The sequence below is a fragment of the Poromitra crassiceps genome (assembly GCF_964638095.1).
Source record: "Poromitra crassiceps genome assembly, chromosome: 1".
Taxonomy (NCBI): Eukaryota; Metazoa; Chordata; class Actinopteri; order Beryciformes; family Melamphaidae; genus Poromitra; species Poromitra crassiceps.
This window is the reverse complement of record NC_139623.1, coordinates 29,094,671-29,119,787: the sequence shown is the minus strand read 5'-3', so window position 1 is coordinate 29,119,787 and position 25,117 is coordinate 29,094,671. Positions and strand designations below refer to the sequence as shown.

Below are 25,117 nucleotides of genomic sequence, written 5' to 3'. Positions count from 1 at the left end.
AAGGCCTCACCCCAACCAGGTGCGCAGTGCTTATTTACCGGATTGTCTGTGTGCGTATCATACTTGCGCACAAGGTTAGCGTGTGCGCTAACATCCCACGCACAAGGTGCACAAGGTTACCGTGTGCGTTAACATCCAACGCACAAGGTGCCTGACAAAGTGGAAGTATTTGATGGCATCAGAATGAGAGCATGCTGACATACCTGCTCTAGTGAACTAGCCTTGTGCTGCTGACACATTGTCTTCTCTTTCAAACAAGCAGCACATTTCCAGTGGGAGCACTGAAGTCCTGACAATTTTAACTGTCTATTAAACTTATGCGAGGGAGCACTGTCCTTTCAATGAGGACAAGTCAAGATGGCCCATGCAAGTCCTGGATGATTGTGGCTCTGTTGGTTCTCGTTAGCAAGTCTGACCGAATTAGCTAGATCATTGGTTGTGTTCGTATTTGGGATCATCACTTTACTGGTACTTTTGGAATCTCAATGCTGTTGGAAGTCAGTCATCTTATGTGATCATCCGACTAAACCGAGGATTCTTCTCAAACAGTTGAGAGCTGTAGGCTGGAACATTGTAACTGGCACAGAAGTGGAGGGGAGGGGCAACACCAACCAACCAGTGTCCCACTAAAATGTGATTCATGGGAGGATCTAATCTTGCTGCATCACTTCACTTATGACACAACCTTGGCAGATATGCCACTCAATGAGCAAAAAGTGAGTGCATACTATAATGGTTGTTTATTTGTATGTTACTTTAGTCAATGGTAGAAAACATTTCTAGTGTGTATTTCAATGATTGAAAGTCCATTTTTACGATTTTTGTGAATGGTTTAAGGCCACTTAAGTTTAGTGCATGATTTAAGAACACGCCAAGGGAGAAGGACTAACACCTCTTCCTATTTTAAGACATGAAATTAGTATGAGAACAAAACAATACTAAAGTGAAATAGCTTAAAAGTGAAAGATTAAGTACTGTGCATCAAGAGCAAACCATGGAATTTGTCTGACTGAGATGGTGTTTGAAGATGAAGGCCTTATGTGAACTGTATAATAGTTAATAAATTAAATCTTGTAAAATTGTCCTCAGCCCTCTTGTCTGTGTGTGATGAGATTGTTACATTTTGCAGTTCGGAATTTTTGTAGTTTGTGCATTTTACAAGTTTAACGAGGAGTAAAACCATATAGCCAAGGAATTGTTTGGGAGTTAAAATAATTTTCAATTATTCCAAGCCACGTATTTGTAATTAAATTGATTAATCACTTACCTACTTAAATTGTCACAGCAATGAGAAGCTGAACTGAACATCAGTATTAAGTGGAAATGGAGGGGAGGGAGGGCCCATGGCAGCTTTTGAAAAGCCCAATCTCACCCTGCTGCCACCTGACATATTAGACTAATTGTAATTATCCACATTTTCACCACTTTGACAATGGTGGTGGTTTTAACATAGATGTCATGATCGATTGCAATGATCAAACACTGCAGTGCTGAGACAACTCTGTAAACAACCATGGCCATGTTCTGCATGAATACAAGGCTGCTGCATTATACTGTACCTCACACATCTGCGTGAACAAATGATATGCTTCCATGTGTGTCAATCTCCATTGAAAGCACCATTTAATCAGTAAATCCTCATTGAAAAGATAACTTAGTCAGGACAAGGCTCAATCTATGTAAACCACACCCATAAACTCAATATCTCAATACTTATCTATGCAGCCTTCTAATACAAGCATAGTTCAACACAACACACACTTGACATGTAGAAAGACCTCTCCTGTAGTAACTAGGTAACTCTAGTAATTAGGGATTGGTGCAGGGGACTCTGAAAAACATCAATTATTCACATCCTATCCGTCATGACTGACTGCTCCCTCTTGGAATACTTTCATCACAGTATCTGTTGCCTTCATCTGTGGAGGGTGCAGACTTTGCAGTGCTGTGATGCCATCTTGTGGCTGCAGAGCTGTAGTGCGATGAAGATCATGGTGTCCTTGTGTCACATCACAGCACATCGGTAACGCTTTAGAATACAGAGCGCAACTTACAGTACAGGGTAAGTACAGGGTACAAAATGTGTACTTTAGTACAGCGTACTTACAGGGTAAGTACAAGGAAACAAAATCTGTACTTACCCTATACAAGATGTGAATTTATGGAATAAGGGGCCCCTGTAGTTACACTTTAGTTACTATGTAACTACGAGGGAATTAACACTGAATACAGCCCGTGCCCTTGTAGTTACACTAGGGACTTAACACTGCTTTAGAATACAGCCCGCGCCCCTGTAGTTAGTTACCATCTAGTTACTATGTAACTAGGGGGATTAACACTGCTTTACTAAAGGATTTCTTTCCAGTTGTGGCTCTCAAGGACAAAGTACATAGAACTTAGGCCCACAATAAATACAGTTGAATATAAAAAAAAAAACATCTTATTCTTAACATCTTCACATTAACATCTGTAACTACATGGTAACTACAGGGGCATGGGCTGTATTCTAAAGCAGTGTTATTCCCCCCCAGTTACATAGTAACTACATGGTAACTACAGGGGTGCGGGCTGTATTCTAAAGCAGTGTTAATTCCCTCGTAGTTACATAGTAACTACAGTATAACTACAGGGGCCCCTTATTCCATAAATTCACATCTTGTACCCTGTACTCACCCTGTAAGTACAGATATTTTGTTAAGTACAGATTGTGTTACCCTGTACTTACCCTGGAAGTCTGTAAGGCTGTATTCTAAAGCGTTACCCACATTACTCATGTGGATGCAGGTGCATCTGTGAGGAGGGAGAGACCGAATGGTCTGAAGACCCAATGAGTGCAATGAGCCCAGGTGCACACAATCAACCTAACGACCCCAACAACAGGCTCCTGCAGTCCCAAGAGAGTGGAAGGGTAATCACAAAAGCTAAGATCTTATCAGATGGGGGACCCTGGGACAAGATTTTATCAAATGGGGGTCCATGGTCTAGTTTGTGTCAGTTTGGGTCCTTGACTTGAAAAAGTTTGAGAACCACTGATCTTACAGATAAGATGACTCACCATGTTCTAAAATCAGTCTTGGCCAGCACACTGTTGGCAGTGTGTTGGGTAGGCAACATATAACAGATAAACAAACTGGTGAGAAAGGCTGAGGCTGGACAGCTGGAGGTGGCAGAGGGGAGGATGAGGAGGACTAAGCTGAACTCCACCTTGGACAACACCTGAGCTGATGCAGCTAGTATGGACTATCCTCCGCCGACTTTACTATACTTCCTGTCTCTGCCAACCAGGAGGAAGCTGAATCAGGATTGCTTTGTGTTTTTATGGCGATAATTAATATGCACATCCATCTTTTGCACTTTGTCATTTTTCTGCACATAAGCTACCTCCATCCACAGTTTGGACAAGGGGATGGTAAATAATGCACTTGTCCAAATCGACACATTGGGGTGTCAAACTCAATTTCATCCCGGGCCACATCAGCATTATGGTTGCCCTCAAAGGGCGGTTGTAAATGTAACATGATATGAATGTATCTGGCCTACTTGTTATAATAATACATATTGCCTCTGATTCAATTATTTGTTTTTAGTAATAGCTTAATAACTAGCTCCGAAAGCAGAATTAGAAAAAAAATAATGGCAAATAGACAACCTGGAGCCTACAACTATTAGAATTAGAATTGTATTGTGAAAACTTTATTTTTTGCTAGCTCTCGCGGCCCAAATAAATGAGGTGCCGGGCCGGATTTGGCCCCCGGCCCGGGCCTTGGGTTTGACGCCTGCATTATGCTATGTGCATGTGTATATATATTGTGAATATATTGACAATGTTTTTCATATGCTTGTTCACACATCAGCAGTTTTTGTAGGGTACTGTATGGTCATCTGTTGACTTGTTTATGTGAACATGATGCACATTGACACACTATTGCTGTTAATTCACATATTTTAGCTTTTTAGCTTTCTTCCGATATCAAATGTCTTGGTTACATTCTTCACATATAGATACTTTTAGAATGGTTGTACCATTTCATATTGCATACATATGGATATTTGTGTTTCTCATTTTGATTTTGTTATTCTTTTCAGCTGGCAATATTCTTCTGGTTTATAATTTTGGGATAGTGTCAGCTCATGACTGGATGTCCAATAATAAATCTTCGATGTTTATTATTCCACTTCTACCTTTCTGTACTTTACCCATTTCTGGTGTCCCTGCTAGCCTGAGGGACTGCTTTGCTTGATTAGGTGGTAGTTACTTAATATTTTCAGATGATATGCCAATAAGTCTGTTGAGAATGACAGAAGCCGTGACGTATGAAAGATAGCTTTATTGCACAAGGTGTTAGAATGTTCTTTTTTGTTTTTGCTTTCTTTTCATAGAAAATGTACTTTTGAACACAAGCAATTGCTATAACAAGCAACTCAAACAAATGTTTGGGATACCCTCAACATTTTTTTGTTTAATTTTTAATTTTCATACATTTTTTCCTTCAATTTTCCCTTTTAGCAAGCATGCAATGACTTTTTTCAGGATGAACAAAATACAAAATAATTATAATAAAAAAAGTAAATAGGACAAATGACAACATCAAAAGACCTTTAAAAAAGAATAAAAATTCAACAAATTAGTATCAAAAACATAAAGGGAAAGAAAATGCTTTTTTTGCCCATTTCAGAAGTAAAATATTTTTTCTTTTATCGTTGATACCATTTTGATTTTGAAATTGGGGCATTCAACCCTGATGTGTCCCCTGGTTTATTCTGACGAAAATAGCTCTTCATACAAAACTGTGTTTTATGTACAAGACTTAATCTATAAACAACACAGACAAAGGTAGAGATGATGGGTCCAGTATGTTTAGGATAGTGAATCTTTACTTTAATTTGAACAGGGGGAGAAGGACTGGAGTCTGAACGCTTACCTGACCCAATCCAGTATATACAGTATACACTATAGAAGTCTGAAAGCTTACCTGACCCAATCCAGTATATACAGTATACACTATAGAAGTCTGAATGTTTACCTTACCCAATCGGCCAATCCAGTATATACAGTATACACTATAGAAGTCTGAACACTTGCCTAACTCAATCCAGTATCCAGTATACACTATACAAGTCTGAACGCTTACCTGACCCAATCCAACAGTATACACTGTAGATGTATGAAAGTTTACCTGACCCAATCCAGTATACACTATACACTATAGAAGTCTGAACGCTTACCTGACCCAATCCATATACAGTATACACTATAGAAGTCTGAACACTTACCTGACCCAATCCAGTATATACAGTATACACTATAGAAGTCTGAACGCTTACCTGACCCAATCCAGTATACACTATAGAAGTCTGAACACTTACCTCACTCAATCCAGTATACAGTATACACTATAGAAGTCTGAACGCTTACCTGACCCAATCTGGTATATACAGTATACACTATAGAAGTCTGAACGCTTACCTGACCCAATCCAGTATATACAGTATACACTATAGAAGTCTGAACTCTTACCTGACCCAATCCAGTATATACAGTATACACTATAGAAGTCTGAACGCTTACCTGACCCAATCCAGTATATACAGTATACACTATAGAAGTCTGTTTGACCAAAAGAGCTACAAGTCCCTGATTTCACTTGGCTGAACCAGCCTTAGCCACAGGCCAGGTATCTTGGTATTGTTTGGCCTCTGGAACCAAGATTTTGAGAAAACCCCAAACAAATGATAAAAAAAAAAGAGAACAGACCAACAAATACACCCCCCCCCCCCAATAAATAAATAAATAAATAAGCAGACAAATGAAGAAATAAATAAAGATAAATCACAAAACACTATCATGGAGATGCTTAGAAAGACATTCCAATATGTTCTTGTGTTAATGTACATTATCGCAAAATGGAGGGGTATGGAAATGGCAAAAGTGGGACATGTACAGTACTTTCAGACAGGGCAACAACAAAGATATCAATTGAGTGCACATTATATAATTTTCAAACTGAACTCCCTGACAAATAACGACTCTCGGCTTCAGTAGATTATTTTACTTCATTCACATGAGCGGGACTCCTTCAGCTAGTTATACATTTCTTTAAAGAGATGGGGGCTGGGCTGAGTGATACCTGGCTGAGAGGTTGGTGGGGTGTGTTACTGTATCTGTGACTGTCAGTCTTCTCAGTCTGTCATCCATCCACACCACAAACAGAGGCCTTAATACATTAACTCCAATCTGTGGCCATTTTGCAGCAGCCATTTCCTACCCCCGCTTCCCCAACAGTAAACTAAATTGGGGATGCAAAATGGTATGAGTGAAAGTGACTCAGTCAACAGCCAGCAGACGCCACGTCTACAACCCCGCCCTCTGTGAAATGGATTTGGTGTCTGAATATATAAGTGTAATTACCAACCACTGACAGCCTCATGGCAAACTAACTAGGGGCAAATGAACGGCTCCTATAACTGAAAGCCATGAAACCTTTGTGTCATGGTGGCATCCACTGAACACACAGAGGGTGGCGGGTGTTGCAGACTTGTTGTGTTCTTTGGCAGAACAGACCACAGAGCCGTAGGTCTGCTTACTTAGAGCCAATCAGTCTGCCTTTTCAGGACCTGCAATTAAAACTGAGTAACCAATCTTGCCTTTCCCATCTCAACAAGGGGCTTGGAGAGGGGTGCTCCGCATCCACACAGGAACACTTTTCTTATAGCCAGTCTACATACAGTAACATACAGAACATCCCCTATATATACTACACTTTCTCCTTCTTTAGTCCAATCTCTTTTTAATTTCTCTTTACATGATTGAGCGATTGTCTCGTTCTTAAAATCGACATTAACATTAAAATTGTTGTATATACTACTAGACTATTGTAGTATATACAATTTATACTTTGTCATAATTTCACTTAAATGTCAATAATATACCTACATAGAAATATATATGTAAATTCTTTATAATACCAAATATTCTCTATTTGTATTGCGAGAAATCATAGCTGGGTCATTTGGGTTGTCATGATTGGGTCAAAACGCTGTTGGATGCTGTTCAGTTGGAAGGGAAGAGAGATGTGTGGAGAACATTAACGTGGTAGAAATTTGAGCTCCTTCTTTTTGGAATCACCAGTAAGCGCAAATCTGCCAATTGCTAGCCGGGACATTAAGAAACATGTAGAGGGTGAGATAAGAATAGGGAACTTAATTGGTAGTCCTGCAAATTGACATAATACTCAAAACCATGGAGGACAGTATGTGTGCGCGTATGAGAGAGAACATGGCCACCCAGCTTCGTACGGGCTTTCACACTCATCATCATCATCATAAGCACAGAGCCCTCAGTAATAGTCTATATTTCCAAATGAGCGCAGAGTAGCTCCTGGCTCCCACTAGAGCTGAGGGGAGCTGAGCACCGGCCATCTGGAACTGTTAGTTGGAGTTAGTAGTTCTTTTATGGAGTCCCAGGTGAGCGTGAGACAGGAGGGCTAGCTAGCTCTCTGTCTGGGATAACACCTATCCAGAGGGAAACTAGACAGGACGCTGGGCAATTAGCCATTAGTTGGGTCTAAAGAAAGATGCTTGCATGGCCTTTCTGGCCCAGACTGAAGAGTACCAGAGTGGTGCTGGCTGAGGAGTGGGACAGCAGCGCAAGTCTGTGCAAGAGCGCGGACTACACCAACGTGTAGGACTTGGATTAGGACCCCACGCTCTGTTTCTGCAGTCTCCCCAGCGCGCGGACTACACCAACGTGTACGACTTGGAGTAGGCCCCCACGCTCTGTTTGTGCAGTCTACCCAGTGCGGAGGAGCTGCTCTCTAGCAGCGAGTCTCTGGAGCCCCCCACCTTGTTGCTGTTGGTGGGGTTGCTGCAAGTGCTGGAAGTGGAAGCGGTGGCGGCGGGGTTGGAGCCGGGCATGGTGAGAGTCCTCTGGGGCAGGGTGGCAGTGCCCGAGCTGACGCCCAGGCTGCCCAGCCCAGAGTGGCCCAGCGTCAGGGCCTGTTGCTTGGCCGGGTCTAGAGTCATGTGACGGCCCTGGGTGTGGTACGCCCGCTGGGCCAGGCTGCGGATTGAGGCTTCCCGCGGCGGCACGGCCGGGCACGGGTCGTGCAGCTCCCCTTGTTTGCGGAAGAATGGATCCGTCTTCATGTAGAGGGGCAGGTTACAGAATTCACCTAAGATTGACAGTGGAATAGTCACAAGATCACAGACATACAATACAATGAATATATAAACTCACCAACTGTGAGCACAACTCGATCCAAAACCTAACTTAGGTGCAAGGCCAACGAAAATTTTGTAAAACAAAAACGACCAGCACTCTCAATGTCCTTTTCGTAATTTTAATCAATCTGGGTCAGCGTACAAATGTAAACATGTAAATTGTTTTATACTGTGTCTGTAACGAAATGTGGCTGCCTATCTTGGCCAGGACAGACCCCCTTGATTTTTTATTTATCTCACTGGGGCTATTCCTCCTTAAATAAAGGTAAAAAAAAAAATATATATAAATAAATAAATAAATAAATAAATAAATAAATAAATAAATAAATAAATAAATAAATAAATAAATAAATAAATAAATAAATAAATAAATAAATAAAGTTATACAATACAATGCAGTCATTTCAAATAAAGATTTTTGTGCAATTTTGCCCTCTTAAAATAATAAACATAAGGTGGTGGAAGAAATATGAGAAGCTTCAGTCTACAGTACATTGAGTGTCTTTAGTATTGCAGTATGTTGGGCCAGAGTGTAAAACACCAAACCAATGATCTCTTTGCACCATAGGTTTTGCCAAAATCAAGAAAACACACACACACACACACACACACACACACACACACACACACACACACACACACACACACACACACACACACACACACACACACACACACACACACACACACACACAAAACAAGATCTTGCAGATGATCACTTTAAGAATGTCCCTGTCCATTCATACTTACTTTTGTTAGCGCGATGGGGAATGGGCACAGCCACATTTTGCCGGCGGTCATAGTCCTGCGGTTTGGGTGGCGAGGCAGTGAAGCGGCAGATGCCCGGCTCAGACGGCGTGCTGAGCGAGGTCAGGCTGTCGGCCGGGTCATTGGTGCCTGTGGTCATGTGGTCAGACGAGCTGTCCGAGATGAAGCACTCTGTGATGGTGAACTTGGCGTGTTGCAGGTGCTCCTCCAGCTTGGCGTGTTCGTAGGCCCGGGCCAGCTCCTCGTAGGTGGATGAAGCGCTCTCTGTCGACACCATGCTGTTGCGACCCTTATCTGCAAAACAAATACGTATGTTTTCAATCTCAGTGATTCAGCATTTGACAGGTATACTGTGACATTTGACAGGTATACTGTGACATTTGACAGGTATACTGTGACATTTGACAGGTATACTGTGACATTTGACAGGTATACTGTGACATTTGACAGGTATACTGTGAGGTCTCATATTTAGTCTCAGTGATTGAGCATTTGACAGGTATACTGTGAGGTCTCGTCAAATCATGGCCGACCCCTCCCACATCGGACACAAACTCTTTGAAATGCTCCCCCTCGGCAAGAGGCTGAGGTCTGTCAAGACCAAAACCTCTCGTCACAAGAACAGCTTCTTCCCAACTGCCATCGGCCTCATCAACAAGGCTTGAAAGCCCCCACTACTAAAGACCCTACTTGACTTGACTAAGAGGAGGGGTCATACAAGTCACACTATAGCTTGTTTATATTGGCCCTGATTTGGCTTTATAATTGATTTGATGTGTGTGTGTGTGTGTGTGTGTGTGTGTGTGTGTGTGTGTGTGTGTGTGTGTGTGTGTGTGTGTGTGTGTGTGTGTGTGTGTGCGTGCGTGTGTGTATCAGAGTTTTTTCCAGTGAGGCATAGGAGGATAGTCCTCCTCTATTAGATTGGGGATTTTATATTAAAAAAAAATATATAATTTTTTATTTTTATTTTTATATTTTATATTTTTCATTTTTCATTTTTCATTTTTCATTTTTCATATATTTTTTTTTATAATAAAATATCAATCAAATGTGTTTTTTCTTATGTGCATTTTTTCATTCATTATATTCTTAAAATGCTTCAACAACAGTGACCTGTAGGGCACTGATGGAAAGGAGAGCTCCATGCAGACGAGTCACTCTGGCCCTGGTCCCAGCCTGGAGTAGGTAGTTAAAAAAACATTCGCCCTGTGGGCGTTTATTTATTTGGTAATTTATCTAATGAAAAAATATGATTGGTTGAAAAACACTTGCAATTCACAGAGAACACATGAGAGTGATGTGTTTTCCAACCAATCAGATTGAGCTGGAGCGGAACACGCCCTTAGCCTGGTGAAACCAGGGCTGCGTTCCAATACCCATACTTGTACTTCTTTCTTGTAGTATGTACTGCCGCTGCCCTCACAAAGTATGGATTGTAGTGTGTAGCATGCATGCAAAATGCATACTATTGGGACACACTACATCTGTCGTCACGTGAGCTTCCTGAACTCCGACCTCTTGCTCACTTCCGCCGACGTCCGCAGCGCCACATTTGAGTTTTCTTTTCTTTTTTTTCTTTTTTTTAATTCAATAAACAAAGTTTGGCAATAACAAACAGTAGCCTACATTATACAAAAAATTCAGACTAAGCATTTACAAAATTGGAACAGACAATCAAATAAACAAATTGCTGTTATATTGTAATGTATGTTGTTTCTAATAAACTGATGTGATGATACTTACATGCAGTCTCATTCTTAACAGTATAATAACGTGCATATTTCTGTCAGTGTTTTAATCATAGTTATTGACGTGTTCACGGCGTCATGGAGGTGGGCGTGGATTATACACGCAGCTCAGTCAGTGCGACGTAACGCCAGTAGGTGGCGGCAATGCACAAAAAGTTGTTTGCCAACCACCATAAAACATTAGAAGAAGAAGAACTTCCGCTGCGCAAAGGATTGTGGGGAAGTTTGGCTGGAGCAGCATGCATCGATGCATACTCTGAAATAGAGAGCTCCAGGAACGAGTCCGGAAATCATCGATGCTAACAGCCCTGGTTCTTCACAGTTTTTGCCTATGGGAGTTTTGAATGGGTTTTTGGCGCGATGCTTCTAATAATCTCTCTGGGCAACGCTGGCTTAATCAAACGCGAACCAGTGTTTAGTAACATCATCTTCACACATGAAGACCACTTTTATGAGTTTTGAAGCTTTTATGTGCCGTTAAAAGGGTGGCTAGCTAGCAAACGGCTAAATGAGACTACAATGTCGACGCGGATATTATACGTCATCACGAGTGAACGCGGAAATTCTTTCTTTCGCAAATCAATGTGTGGACGCCTATGCGACACTGTGTGTAGTTCTGGATTAGCTTAGCACGAGCTTTTTACCTCTAGGGCTCGCAGTTACGCTTCAAAACTCATGAAAGTGGTCCTCATGTGTGAAGATTATCCCGTTGAACCTTGGTTCGCGTTTGATTAAACTTGCGTTGCCCACAGACATTATTTGAAGCATCGCGCCAAAAACCCATTCAAAAATCCCATAGACAGAAACAGTGAAGAACCAGGAAGTTCGGGACTTCCGCATTCAGCCTACAAAAATACGTCATCCCTGGAGCTCTCTATAGGAGCTGATGTAGTACAACATCCTGGTACTCTTGGCATACTGCATCTGACATACTAGTATTGGGACATACTAATTCTTTTTTTGCCTACTAAATAGTATGGAAGTATGGGTATTGGAACGGGGCCCCGGTGAAACCTAATAGACCCGTCTCACGGGGGCCATTTTGTGTCGAAAAGGCAGGGTAAACACAGGTGCAAACAAAACACTAATGAGGGTTTCAAACTTCCATGATTGGAATTTGGAAACCCTCATTAGTGTTTTGCTTGCACCTGTGTTTATTCTGCCTTTTCGACACAAAATGGCCCCCGTGAAAAGGGTCTATAGACCAAATCAGCGGGGATGTTTACATTTACTTCCAGGTACCCCTGAGGTCCACACATTATAATGGCGGTGGACGGCACAAACTGATGTGTTGAAGACAAAAACAGACAAAGAAGACAAAAATGGTTTGTCCGTGTTGTGTTGTTGTTTAATATCATTCATAACAACACTTTCACTAACGTTAGTGGAGACCAGACTAGCTAATTTACCCGTTGGACCAGACCAGAGTAGACTTGAAGCTAAATTAAATTAACTTGGCGTCAGTAGCTCTGTCTGTAACGTTAACGAGTCTGCAAAAAAACAGCGAGTTTGACAGACAAACAAACGTTATTAGCTAGCTAACACTACATAAAACAAACACAGAAGAAAGATACGTCGGACAAGCATGTTTACCAACCGTTTAACCATTTAAATTGAAAGTAGTCGGCCGAAAACAGCGAGAGGGTTTGACAGCATTTATTTGACAAAACGCACATTTAAACCTGCCGCCTTCCCCAAGTGGTACCCGGAAGTAAATTTGTTTACATGGTGACGTCACGGTGATTTGGTCTATTGGTTGTTGGTTGGATAGATTGCTAGATTGACATTGTATCGTCACTGGTCTCTCACGCTGAATCAAGTAGGAAGTGAAATCCACTTTGCTGTGATGACCCATGTGATGACCTGACAGGAATGATTTATGACATTTACTGATGACAGTAGCAGCATATTATATTTCCCCCTTATTTTTATTTACTTTTTATCAATCAGTAAGTGTTCACAACAAGCCAGACAGTCGTTGCATTGGATTACGACCCAAAACGAGTTTCGAGTTGCGGGAGCCTTGCGGTGCTTGATACTGGGTCAATGTCAGAAAACTGGAATATTTGCAACGTCTCGGCTGCAGCGGTTCCACTACAGACGGCATGGATATACAAGTAAGTCAATTGATTTCAAGTTATCCGGGCCTTCTATTAAATTCGGCGTGGAAATGGTTCACCAAGCAGCGCTATTTTTGTCGTATTGAAGTTTAATGCTGTAATTTTTTATAATAAAACCTGCAACCTTAAATTCCCACATTTTTTAACTGAATTTGGCCTGTAAATCGATGGCTGACAGCGAGCTCATTTTTAAAGCGTGAGAGTGGTGATCTTTATACCATATGAAAGTAGAAGAAATAAGGAATCGATTGGGATGAAGCATGTCAACCTAGCATGTCGGGAAGGGGGGGTAAATAACGCTCCAAAGTTGATGAATTGGAATGTAACTAAACGAGTATGTTGATATAGTGCAGGGGAAGGCACACTCTCGTTCCAGATGCAATAAAGTGTAATTTAACGCTATTTGACAACAGTTTCGGCCATAGACTTTGTCAAGTATCATACAAACAGTGCAAGACAGCCATTATAAAGACAGGTGGGCTGATTGAATGGACAACACCTGTCTTGTGAAAGCACACCTGAGTGTGATTACAATGACATCATAGGATCAGTCATGCAGTAATAGATTAATCAAAACATTGATGTCACAGGTAGGCTGTATACCATAATATATCATGAATCTATGTGAATAAATAGATTTATATAAATAGTAATCACAGCCTAATGCATAGAGATAAATCCTGAAACCTTCTCACAACAGTTCTAGCCTAAGCCAGTGGTTTTCAAAGTGGGGTCCCCAGCAAAAAGGGGGGATAATCTATTTTCACTATAATTCCATGCCATCCATAAGTAACACAATCTAAGATAGTGTAGAAGTGAGTAACTAGGCTAATTATAACCATAACAGCACAAATAATTGACAAAAATCTCGAAATAAATATACAGGCCCCTATCGTTGCATCAGCCTTTAAACTGCGCTGAGCGCCCGGCGCAGCGCTGATCTGTCTCTACCATCTCTACATGGTGAGGTTCTCGATAAGCCCTTCCAGGGTTTCTTACCTCTCCAAGCACTGATATGTATTGTATTTTATTAATTTCCCCTCCAGGTGAAATACACTTGGCATGTATTGTCTTTACAGTGCAAAATCAATAAAATCAATAAAATCAATCTGTGGGCGTGGACCAGCCCACTCGATATCTTGGTGTTGGCGCTACACGCAGCCTAAAGCATTACAACCACGCCTTTTAAGCGGAAAATTATGCACTGTCTGGTCATTGGGTAAGTGCAGTAAACGAAGCACATGCTTCACTTTTCAGCTCCAATTCCACGAGAAATCCAGTAAAACCAGACAAGCCAAGCGCTCTGCTCCCCCCCCCCCTCCCTTCATCCCGTCTGTCTGTCTCCATATATAGGCTATTATTCCATATTATTATGCTTCTCAAACCAATCTAACTGCAGTTTAAATACTGCAAGCATGTAAATACGCTACACTATAGCAAGATCAAAGTGAAAAGAATGTTCTAAACGCATCAGCTAGAAAAATATAGCCTATCCCTATATGATGAGATTAATTAGATTGGTGAAAGTTTGTCCAGAAAGATATGTTTTCTCTCCCCTGCTGCAGAGGTAGGATGATGCACATAAATATAGCCTACATTATGTAAAGTCATTGCAGAAATGTGTTTTTATTGTAAAACTAAAATGTGAAGTAGAGCCAATTTATTGGAGCAGACATCACAGTAGGACATGACAGTAGAACCGCATTACACTGTCACTCATCTAAATCACATTAAATCTACAAGGGATATATATAGCCCCAATATGACATAGATGTTTCACATAGGGTGGTGTTTTCATTTCGATGTTTTATTTGGTCCAATATTGAAATGTTCTACAATTGCAGGTTGTGTTACCATTACACATTATTTAGATCTACCTTTATATCTATTTCGGCTCATTTGGTTGCTATTTAGTAGCGAAATGGAGTAGCCCAATGCATGCTGGGACATGCCAGGCAGTGAACTTACAACTTATTTTTCCTATGGGACGTGTGTTGTGTCTGTCTGAGTGAGGGAGTCAGAGAGAGAGAGTCATATTGTGCCTGTCAGACTGAGGAGAGAGAGGGAGTGACACAGAGAAGGGTGACAGAGGAGAGCCAGAGGAGTGCTCCGCGCAACTGGCGCACTGAATAGGCCTGGTTTTCAAAAGCGCAAAGCGCTAAATTTACGCCAGGTGGGAAGATATCATTAGGGCGGTATTTAAGGCCGGAACGCCCATTCTCGCCCATTCAGGGAGTGCGCCACGCCCATTCTGCCTAAAGCGCATTTGGCAGCGTAAAGCCATGTTGATATCTTCCCGAGGCAGGCGCAAGGCACGTTTTTTTGCGTTTAAGGCCCGTTTTAGTGCCGAAGGTCTGTGGGAGAATAGGGCTCACAGTATTTACTCTGAGAAATGAAATAATGAGAAAAGGAACAATTATTGATGGTTAAAACTGAATAATGACATCACAACAGTCTAATCCTAATGCTAATTTAAAATGAGATTTGGGCGTTTTGGGCAAAAGAGGAAAAAAAAACGCCCACATTTTACAGCTACCTCCCCTGTTTCCAATCTCACCAGCCGCCACTGTGTATATATATATATATATATATATATATATATATATAGTACAATTGTATTTTTAGAATAGTATTACCATTGCATAATCTTGTTGCTTTGTAGTGGTTATGTAGCAGTGTTAGCAGTAGTATGGTAGGTACAGTAGCAGTGTATCAGTGTGTCAGTGGTATGGCTGGGCTTCACCCACCTGTGTCCTGGGAGAGGCTGGCGCTGTAGCTGTCACTCTCAGTGGCAGTGATGCCATGAGAGCCCATGGTCCTCCAGTCTGAGGTCAGAGTTCGTGCTGACACCGTGGACTGGCTCGCACCTGGTCTGCTCAGAGTCCACTGGCTGGAGTATCGGTTCCTGGAGCTGTGAGCTGATTTGATACTCTTCCTGGACACAGGGTCTGATACAGCCACAGGCAACAATGATCAGAGACTGACACTGTAATATATATACTATAACCTAGAGGTGCCCAAGTTCTTTCCTATGAAGGGCCAAAATTAATCTGGATGGATGGCTGTGGGCCAAAAATAAATGTTGACGTTATGTGAAAAGACATTAAATTATATTATTTTATAGACAATTTAGATTCTAAATCTAAAATAGGTCTTCTAATTTCATATGCTAAAAGTATCATCAACCTAGTTTAAAAATGAGCCCGCCACTGGGGGCATCCCGGTGGCTCACCTGGTAGAGCACGTACCACTGGCCTAGTCCTTCTCGTAGCTGACCCAGGTTTGAATCTGACCCGTGGTCCTTTGCCACATATCAGCACCTCTCTCTCCCCACCTTTCCTGTCTATATACTGTCCTATCCAGTATCCAATAGAGGCTAAAATGTAAAAAAAAAAAAAAGAGCCCGTCACAACCTCTGAAAGACTGTAATATTGGCTGCGATTTTTTCCCTTTCAAAACCATGGAGGGCCAAAACAAACTGAGCGTGGGCCAAGTTTGGCCCCAAATTGGTCAGCCATGCTATAAACAAACACTTCAGCTGCTGTGTTATTTATATATGTCAAAAATCATTATTGGACCAAAAAAGAAAAGAAAAGAAAAAAGAAAACTCACTTGTGCCTGGGCGGATGTCTGACATGTCAATCAAGGGCCCGGAGTTCTGGATGAGGGCTTGGTGGTGCAGAGACACGCCTGTGCAGAAGTTCTGTGGATTCACTGACTGGCTGAACTCAGTGTCTGTCACTGGCACTGCTGCCTTGTCCTCCCCTGTTAAGATGAGCAAATAGAACAGTTACCCCAAAAAATGTCTTGAAGTGGTTAAAATACAAGACAATTTAAATCATAAACGATAGATTTAAATAAGGGCTATTTCTTTTGCACAGCCACAGACCTATCTGTTTGATGCCCTCCTTGTCCTCGATAAGTAGCTGAACACGTGGGATGTCAATATGCAGCCTTGGGCCTTGAGGGGGACCCTTCACAGGAGTGTCCATACTGCGATTGTTCTTACTGCACGTGCACGAAAAACACACACACACACACACACACACACACACGCACACACACGCACACACGCACAACAGATATGGTCAGATTAAGTTATTACGTTGACTCAGATGGGGGATTGGATTTGCCACTTGGACTTGAGTCGCACTTGAGTCACACACACACTGACTTGAGACTTGACTTGAGACTCGTCCTCAAAAGACTAGATACCCGACTTGGACTCAGGATTTGGGACTCGTGAACAATCCCTAAACATAAATGCAGATCTACTAATAGTAGTGCCAACTAATCAATGCTGATACTGTATGCTAAAACCTGTAGATAAAGGAGTGAGGATAATACAGTACATGCTTTGAATTCTTTCGTTTTAGCTATGCCGTGTTCTAAGCAGATCGGATCGCATGCAGCAGAAGATGATAGACCGCTTATCTATAAGAGACTTGATACTTACTTTACTTTACTTTACTTTATTTCATTTGGAAGACGCTTTTATCCAAAGCGACTTACATCACATTTCAATACAATTCATTCAGAGAAATACAAACAATGAAAACATAACTAAAACCATATATAATCAATAAGGGTTAACCGATTCCGGAGGGACCCAGGTGTAGCCCGAAAAGGTAAGTTTTTAGTCTCCGGCGAAAAGTCGGCAGTGTCTCGGCCAGCATGACGAAGGGGGGAAGTTCATTCCACCATTGCGGAGCCATGGAGGAGAACAGTCTTGAACGAGACAAGCGTTCCCCGGGGCCACGTAGCGATGGAGGGGCGAGGTGAGCCGTGCAGGTGGAGGAGCGGAGGGAACGGTGGGATACTTGAGTTGGACTTGTGACCAAAGACTTGAGACTTGACTTGAACTCTAGCTCAAAGACTTGAGACTTGATTTGGACTTGCAAAAAATGACTTGAGAGCATATCTGGGTTGATTTAAATGACCAGTAAACATATCCATAAAACATCTACACTATAATGCCAGCAGTGTCTGTCTGTCTGTCTGTCTGTCTGTCTGTCTCTCTGTCTCTCTGTCCTTCGCGTATCTCGAAAACCGTTGGTCGGATCGACTTCAGGGTGACCTGACGGAGTGCAGTGCCCTGTTTTCGTGCAATTCAGATGCGAAACACGTTCAATATTAATACATTTGTGTTCAATTCTGCGCTCCAGCTGATCTGGGCGGGTCGCTCTGTGACAGTAAGTGAGAAAAGTAAACATTGCTGTAAGTAGAGTCGTTAAGAGTGAATGGTGAGAATGAGGGGGGTAAAGTAAACATTGCTGTGAGAATGAGGGGGGCAGCATCCCTCCTCAGGTTCCAATTAAAACATTTCTTGCAATGCAGCGGAGAGAGGGCAGCATGAAAGGAGCAGAGAATAGTAGGAGAACATGTATTTGTAAGCTGAATAAGCAGCATTAATATTCATGTGTCATCAAGTCTGTCATGAATAAAATCAAGGGGAAATAATCAGTAGAGCTCAGTGATCTTAGTTAAGTGAGATTTCTAAGAGATTTTTACGTGGCTATAATGGTAGGCTATAATGAGTCACGCATTCAGAAATAATATCCTCTAGGGCCACGCCACTTCCGGGAACCCCCATCATGTGTAAGTGCGCTACTGGCAACAAGAAATGCGGTTTATCTCAAGAACCGTTTGTCCGATGGACTTCAAATTTGGGGAGTGCGCTGATGGGAACTCGATACAGTGCAGTGCCGAATTTCGTGCAATTTGGCACAGCGCCACCTACTAGGAACACAGAAAGTTGTTTGTCTTGAGAACCGTTCTTCTGATCGACTTCAAACTCGGGGAGTACACTTAGGGGGACCCAACGGAGTGCACGGAGCTGAATTCCGTACAATTCAGCATAGCGCCACCTACTGGCAACACAAAAAGCGGTTTATCTCCATATTTGATACATGATACATACATTCATCTCTTATCAACTTCAAACTTGGGGAGTGCGCTGCAGGGAACCTTACATAGAGCAGTGCAGACCTACTGGCAACATAAAAGGCAGTTTATCTCGAGAAACATTTGTCCGATTGACTTCAAACTTGCGGAGTGCGCTTGCGGAGTACGGTACCGCATTTCATGCAATTTGGACTTATGCATAGTCATAGTGCCACCTACTGGCAACACAAAAAGCGGTTTATCTCGAGAATCATTTGTCCGATCAACTTCAAACCTGGCGGGTGCGTTGCTGGGAACCCGAGAAATTGCAGTGGTAAACTTTGTGCAATTCAACCAATAAGATCACAAATTTCACGTATCTCGAGGACTGTCCGTCCGTTCGACTTCTGTATGTCTGTCCTTCGCGTATCTCGAGTACTGTCAGATCGACTTCAAACTTGGGGAGTGCACTTAGGGGGACCTGACTGAATGCAGTGTTGGGGGGGGGAGGAGTGCTCACGGGGTGGTGCATGAGGGAACGGGCATTGCACTAGTATCCATAAAAAAAAAGTTCTTACCTGATAAGCATCTCTGCAAGGCTCTTAGCATCTGTAAGAACACATATATCTGAATTAGATTAGGACGGGGTGTGAAGACAGACTGTCACAACTTGTTCCATTGATCCATGACACATTCATGTTGATCTCTCCCTCTCCCGGCGTCTCACTTTCCCTTTCTCTCACCTCTAAGTCGCTTAAGCCTCTTTTCCTTGCGTTTCCTGCGGATAATGAAGAGCAAGGCAACACCCAGAGTAAGCAGGATGACAGGAGAGCCAATGGAGAACAGCTTTTTCACATCATCCCCTTCTCCGCGGGCTGACTTAATGGGAGGGATGGTACCTGTCGAGGAAAGGAGGAGGAAAGAAGGGAAAAGAAAATTAAACAGGCACAGAGAAAATGTCACTGAGAGAGAGGGATAGATGAAATAGGTAGAAATAGAGAGATGGACAGCTGGCTTCTGATCGTGTGCCAATAAATGGGCAATACAACTAATTCGGTAAGATTCCATTGTAGCCTATTCATTGTATGAATTTGATCGTTTCCTTTATCGGTGTAGGGGTGTGCCATATCGTATCGTTATCAATATATCGTTATTGTGATATCGTGATAATGGCAAGTTCCAACTTGTTGATGAAACAACGTCACACCTTTATGTTGCATAATGTTATGACGTACACACACCAACAACACACATGACTGAAAGCGGATCCATGGAGGAGTTAATTCCAAAAGAGGGAATGACTTCAGTAGTTTGGAAGTGGTTTAGTTACAAAAGAGTATTTACAACAAACCACGGTAATATTTGAAGGCAAACTGTTAGGCTGGCTTTACACTGTGACATTTTCACGCAACTTTAGTTTGTTGAAACTGAGGTGAAACTAAGTTGCAACTTATTTGCATGGTCTAAAGCCCTCTGCAATGCACTTGAAACTTGTGTGAAACAATTGCAAAACTCTCAACTTTGTGAAACTAGTTTCATGCAACAGCCAATCAAAACGCTGATAGGCTATTAATGCACTGATGGCTCTCTTTCTATTCTCCGGGAGAGCCATAATCAAAGAAAGTAGCCAGCCAGTGGCAGGAAAAAACCTGATAGAACACCCTGATACAACACGTCCGAATTGATATTATCCAGCTAGAAAACGATACAAAGTAAGATACAAAGATGCAACAATGAATGAATTACACTCCCCACGTGATCTACTGTAGTGAGAGAAAGGGAAAAACCATGACAGATGAAACATTAGCTATCTTGTTTTAGTGAAACAAACTACCATGTTGCATGAGACTTGATAATTTTTTAATTGCTTTGTGTATGTTAAGTTGCATGACAATTATGTTTCATGCAATTTGCAACCTGCAACTAGTTGCCTGAAACATTTTATTTTGTTGCAATTGTATGTTCTCGAAATTAAGAATCAAATATTTTTCAGTATTTTGTCAAATATCATAACCGTATTATTATTCATCGTATTATTATTTATTTTATTATTTTATATCGTATTATTTTAGGGCCATATCGCCCACCCCTATATCCATGTCCCTGAGATGACATGGCAACTTTGAAGCAAGAGGTTGGTACAAAAACTGAAACAGAAGCAGAGAGAGTAGAAGAGACTTACTGCCATCATAGTCAGTGGTGGCGAACTGGGAGCTCTGGTTGCCACACCCGGCGCTGTTACAGGCCTTCATTTTGAGCTCGTACCAGGTGGCCTCGCGCAGCTCACTGAGGAAGAGCTGAGTGGTGGAGTTGGCCTTGAGGGTCTGCCAGGCCCAGGTGCCCTTGGGCCTGAAGTCCAGCATCATGGCCGTGATGGGGCAGCCTCCACTGGTCCAGCCCTGCAGGTTGAGCCCCGCATGGGTTGAGTTGATGTGGGTGAGCAGCGGCTGGTCCTTGTTGAACACTGGCTCTGGAGAGAGGAGAGGACAGACACACAGGGACAGGAAGTCAGAAGGAGAGTGGTGATGCCAACCACTGCAACTGCTAATATAAAGGCAATGTTACACATACACATTGCCTTGTGATGTTGCCCATGTGTCACTGACTTAAAGTCTGGGAGGAATACTATCATAATGGGTATGTTTGACTCTTTAGCATACAATTTAGCTTGCATGTTTTCTTTTATTTAAATTGCATTTGATGGTGTCTTTGTATGCAGATTATTTTAATATGTGCTAAATAAATACAAATACAAAATACAAATGGCAGGACAGGTCCTAAATCCAAACTCAGAGTCATGAGTGAGGATTTTTGATATTTTATAAACTGTTCAATGTAACATTTGAACATGCACCAACAACACCAGCTTGCTGCATTATTGATTCTGAATGCTTTCATGTAGAGACAGAGGCTTCCTCTCATTTGATTTCACAGCCATTCTCTACAGCCATTTTGTGGCGGCCATTTTTGCGTCTTTATAATTCAATTGAAGGAAATTACAGTAGTGCAACTTGGTTTAAGTAAAATGAGAAAACAACCAATTCCCTCCACATAAATGGATTTTTTCCACAAACCTGCCACATTGATGCATGTTTTCAATGCACATGGTCTGTACCATTTAGCTCAGTGGTCTGTAGCATTTAGCTCAGTGGTCTGTAGCATTTAGCTCAGTGGTCTGTACCATTTAGCTCAGTGGTCTGTAGCATTTAGCTCAGTGGTCTGTACCATTTAGCTCAGTGGTCTGTAGCATTTAGCTCAGTGGTCTGTAGCATTTAGCTCAGTGGTCTGTACCATTTAGCTCAGTGGTCTGTAGCATTTAGCTCAGTGGTCTGTACTAGTGTCCTCTAGTAAGAGAGTGGCGTCAGCGGAGGACCAAAATGCAAGAATCATTAGCCAATGAACAGCCAGGAATGGGTCTCGCGCTACTTTTGCATGCTAAAATAAAGCCGATAATGTACAATTTGATTCATTTCAAGGGATGAAAAACCCTTTCAAAGTACAACACTGTCTATTTTGTTGCAACTCGACAGTGCTGCTTTTTTTACTGAAGAGTTCCACTTTCTACTTCCTGGAAAAAAACTGGTCCATTGGAGTGAATGGAGATGTCAGAACTCTTCTATTATACGGCTCTGGTCTGTACCATTTAGCTCAGTGGTCTGTACCATTTAGCTCAGTGGTCTGTAGCATTTAGCTCAGTGGTCTGTAGCATTTAGCTCAGTGGTCTGTACCATTTAGCTCAGTGGTCTGTAGCATTTAGCTCAGTGGTCTGTAGCATTTAGCTCAGTGGTCTGTACGGGCAGGAGGCACAATGCAAATCTTAAAATAGGGATTAAATAGAGTACCGCAGGGATGATGTATTTTTGTAGGCCAACTCAGCTAGTCAAGCTAGTTCCACTTCCCAAGTCTAAAAGTCAATGGGATTTTTGTATGGGGATGTTGCTCAGCTGCTCGGCTGCTGCCTGGCCTCGCCTGTGTGTGTATGCCCCATTATTGTGTGTGTGTGTGTGTGTGTGTGTGTGTGTGTGTGTGTGTGTGTGTGTGTGTCCTTATGACATTACTGATCAGTCTTGTCACAATGCCTCCTTGTTAGTGTGTGCACCCTTATGACATCAATTTTGACATCATCACTGATGACATCACATTATTAGCAAATTAGCCTAATTAAAAAAATCCAGCTCCCTCAGGTCACCCGCACGGGTGCCCTTTACACACCCTAAAGGTTTCAGCCCGATCGCTCGTAAAACGGCATAGCTGTGGCCGAACATAGAACTTGAAACAAACAGAGCCCACATAATCAATTTTATAGATACAGATAGATAGATAGATAGATAGATAGATAGATAGATAGATAGATAGATAGATAGATAGATAGATAGATAGATAGATAGATAGATAATGAAATAAGCTCTGTGGTTAACAAAAGTTTAAACAGCTAACTTTGTGTTCAGCAAGAAAATCCTCACAAATGAATACTTTTATGACTTTTGAAGCGTTTTCTGAAAATTGCGATAAAAAAACACATTTACACTTTGAAAATCATAAAAATGGTCATGAACACAATGCTGAACACAAAGTTAGCTGTTTCATAAACTTTTGATAACCACAGACCTTATTTCAAGCATTTAACCAAAACAAAAAACAAAAATCCCATTGAATTTTAGACGAGGGAACCCTAAGTGTTAGCATCCAGGTCTTCCGGACTCATTCCTGCGGTACTATAGAATGGGAAAGTAAAGATATGAATATGAGGCATATTTAAGGTTATTCTCTGTAATACAAACCAAGATTTATCACATTTTGGAGTAAGTGTAGTTTGATGTTATTCAGTTATTGAGTTATACAGCAGTCATGTGAACTATATTTCACCTTCCCTTACCTCTTCCATGGGTCTTAGCCTCGATGATCTCGCTGATGCGCCCTGAGCCCACGCTGTTCTTGGCAGCCAACTTGACCTTGTACCAAGTCCCACAGCGCAGGTTGTCCAGCCTGAAGGAACGCTCACTGGAGCTGATGAACACATCCCTCCACTCCTCTGTGTTGTCCACAGAATACTGCAGCACAAAACCTGTAGAATCACACAACACAGCTTTAGGTGAAATACAAACACTTTGTACTGGAATGTCTTCTATTTATAGCTCAGAAATCAAAGACTGTGGGTGGAAATGCATCTACATCTCTTGGACACCAGAGGGCGAAAGAGTGCTACAAGCCTCTCCATTTTGTTCTTTAGCCTATTTAAACATGATGCTTATTGTTTCTATTTGACAGCAAGAGGGTAAAACACACTAAAGATGACCTGTAGAACAGTGATTACCAACCAGGGGTACGTGTACCCCTAGGGGTACTTGAGCAGCTTGCAGGGGGTACTTGGAAAGATTGGGATTACAATGTATTTCCAAAATGATCAAAACTGATTGAAAACTGAACCAATTGAAAACTGTCAAAATTGTATTAAAGAGGAATCAAATTATTTTCATTTAATGAGATGTGTTAGAGAGGCCTACTGTTTAATATAAGTTTAATATAACAACTTTAGGACACACATGAGTGAGGGGGTACTATCGGCATGGTAAAACAGCTCAAGGGGTACATAACACAAAAATGGTTGGGAACCACTGCTGTAGAAGATCACAGGAATAACTACAAGGCCAAATGTTATTCTTCAAGAGACAACTGCAAGGCAGGCGAGTGTTGCTCTGTGCCCAGAAAGTCAAGTTGATGTCAGGAGGATGGCAGCATACCCTGGGTGATATAGACCAAAAATCACATTTTGATATTTTTAGGCTGAATGGCGATACTGGTATTTTCTAAAAATTGGGCTAAATGTTCAGTTATAACGTGGTGCTTTCATAATACTTACACAATGAGATTTTTGATAAATAATCATCAGTATGTGGATATAATGACTAAGTGTGTAAAGGCAAATAATAGAACATTTCTTTGTAGCAGATTTTATCGGTCAAGCCTGGGAACAAAGACAGAACATTTTGTTTAGGGAGTGATGTATAATATGTATATGTTTTATATTGTATTGTTTGAGCAGTATGGTGTTGTAATCTACCACTGCAACAATAATTTATTTTGTGTCTTAGGGGTTAGGCACCCTGTGTGCATGACACAGAAATAAAAGAATCAAATCAAATCAGATCAACAGCTAGAATAGACTAGTAAATTCAGAAAACTACATTGCTTTACAGTAATGCAGCATTTAAAACCAGGAAAAGACAACACATATGGCATATCACAACATTACGGTATCCAAAATCTAAGATGATATCTAGTCTCATATCACAATATCAATATAATATCGATATATTGCCCAGCCCTACCTCTGATGGAGCTTCCTCCATTGTCCCCAGGGATCCAGGCCAGGGTAAT

General features: G+C 41.7%; 1 protein-coding gene across 5 annotated transcripts in view; it reads right to left on the bottom strand.

The window, feature by feature from the left end:
* Window positions 1-7,737: 7,737 nt before the first annotated feature.
* Window positions 7,738-25,117, bottom strand: part of LOC310784188 (cell adhesion molecule DSCAML1-like) — a gene marked incomplete at both ends in the record, with an annotated part of 127,221 nt that continues 109,841 nt past the window's right edge. For 4 of the 5 annotated variants that reach the window (XM_083645195.1, XM_083645196.1, XM_083645197.1 and 1 more), the window contains 10 exons: window positions 7,738-8,171; window positions 8,971-9,282; window positions 15,604-15,804; window positions 16,469-16,621; window positions 16,746-16,864; window positions 19,318-19,348; window positions 19,483-19,638; window positions 20,922-21,209; window positions 23,616-23,804; window positions 25,069-25,117. The exon at window positions 25,069-25,117 is cut by the window's right edge and continues 50 nt beyond it. In XM_083645195.1, the coding sequence (XP_083501321.1) occupies window positions 7,738-8,171; window positions 8,971-9,282; window positions 15,604-15,804; window positions 16,469-16,621; window positions 16,746-16,864; window positions 19,318-19,348; window positions 19,483-19,638; window positions 20,922-21,209; window positions 23,616-23,804; window positions 25,069-25,117 (1,932 nt within the window). Of the gene's footprint in view, window positions 8,172-8,946; window positions 9,283-15,603; window positions 15,805-16,468; window positions 16,622-16,745; window positions 16,865-19,317; window positions 19,349-19,482; window positions 19,639-20,921; window positions 21,210-23,615; window positions 23,805-25,068 lie in introns of all 5 variants that reach the window. The other variant, XM_083645199.1, reaches the window with a different exon arrangement.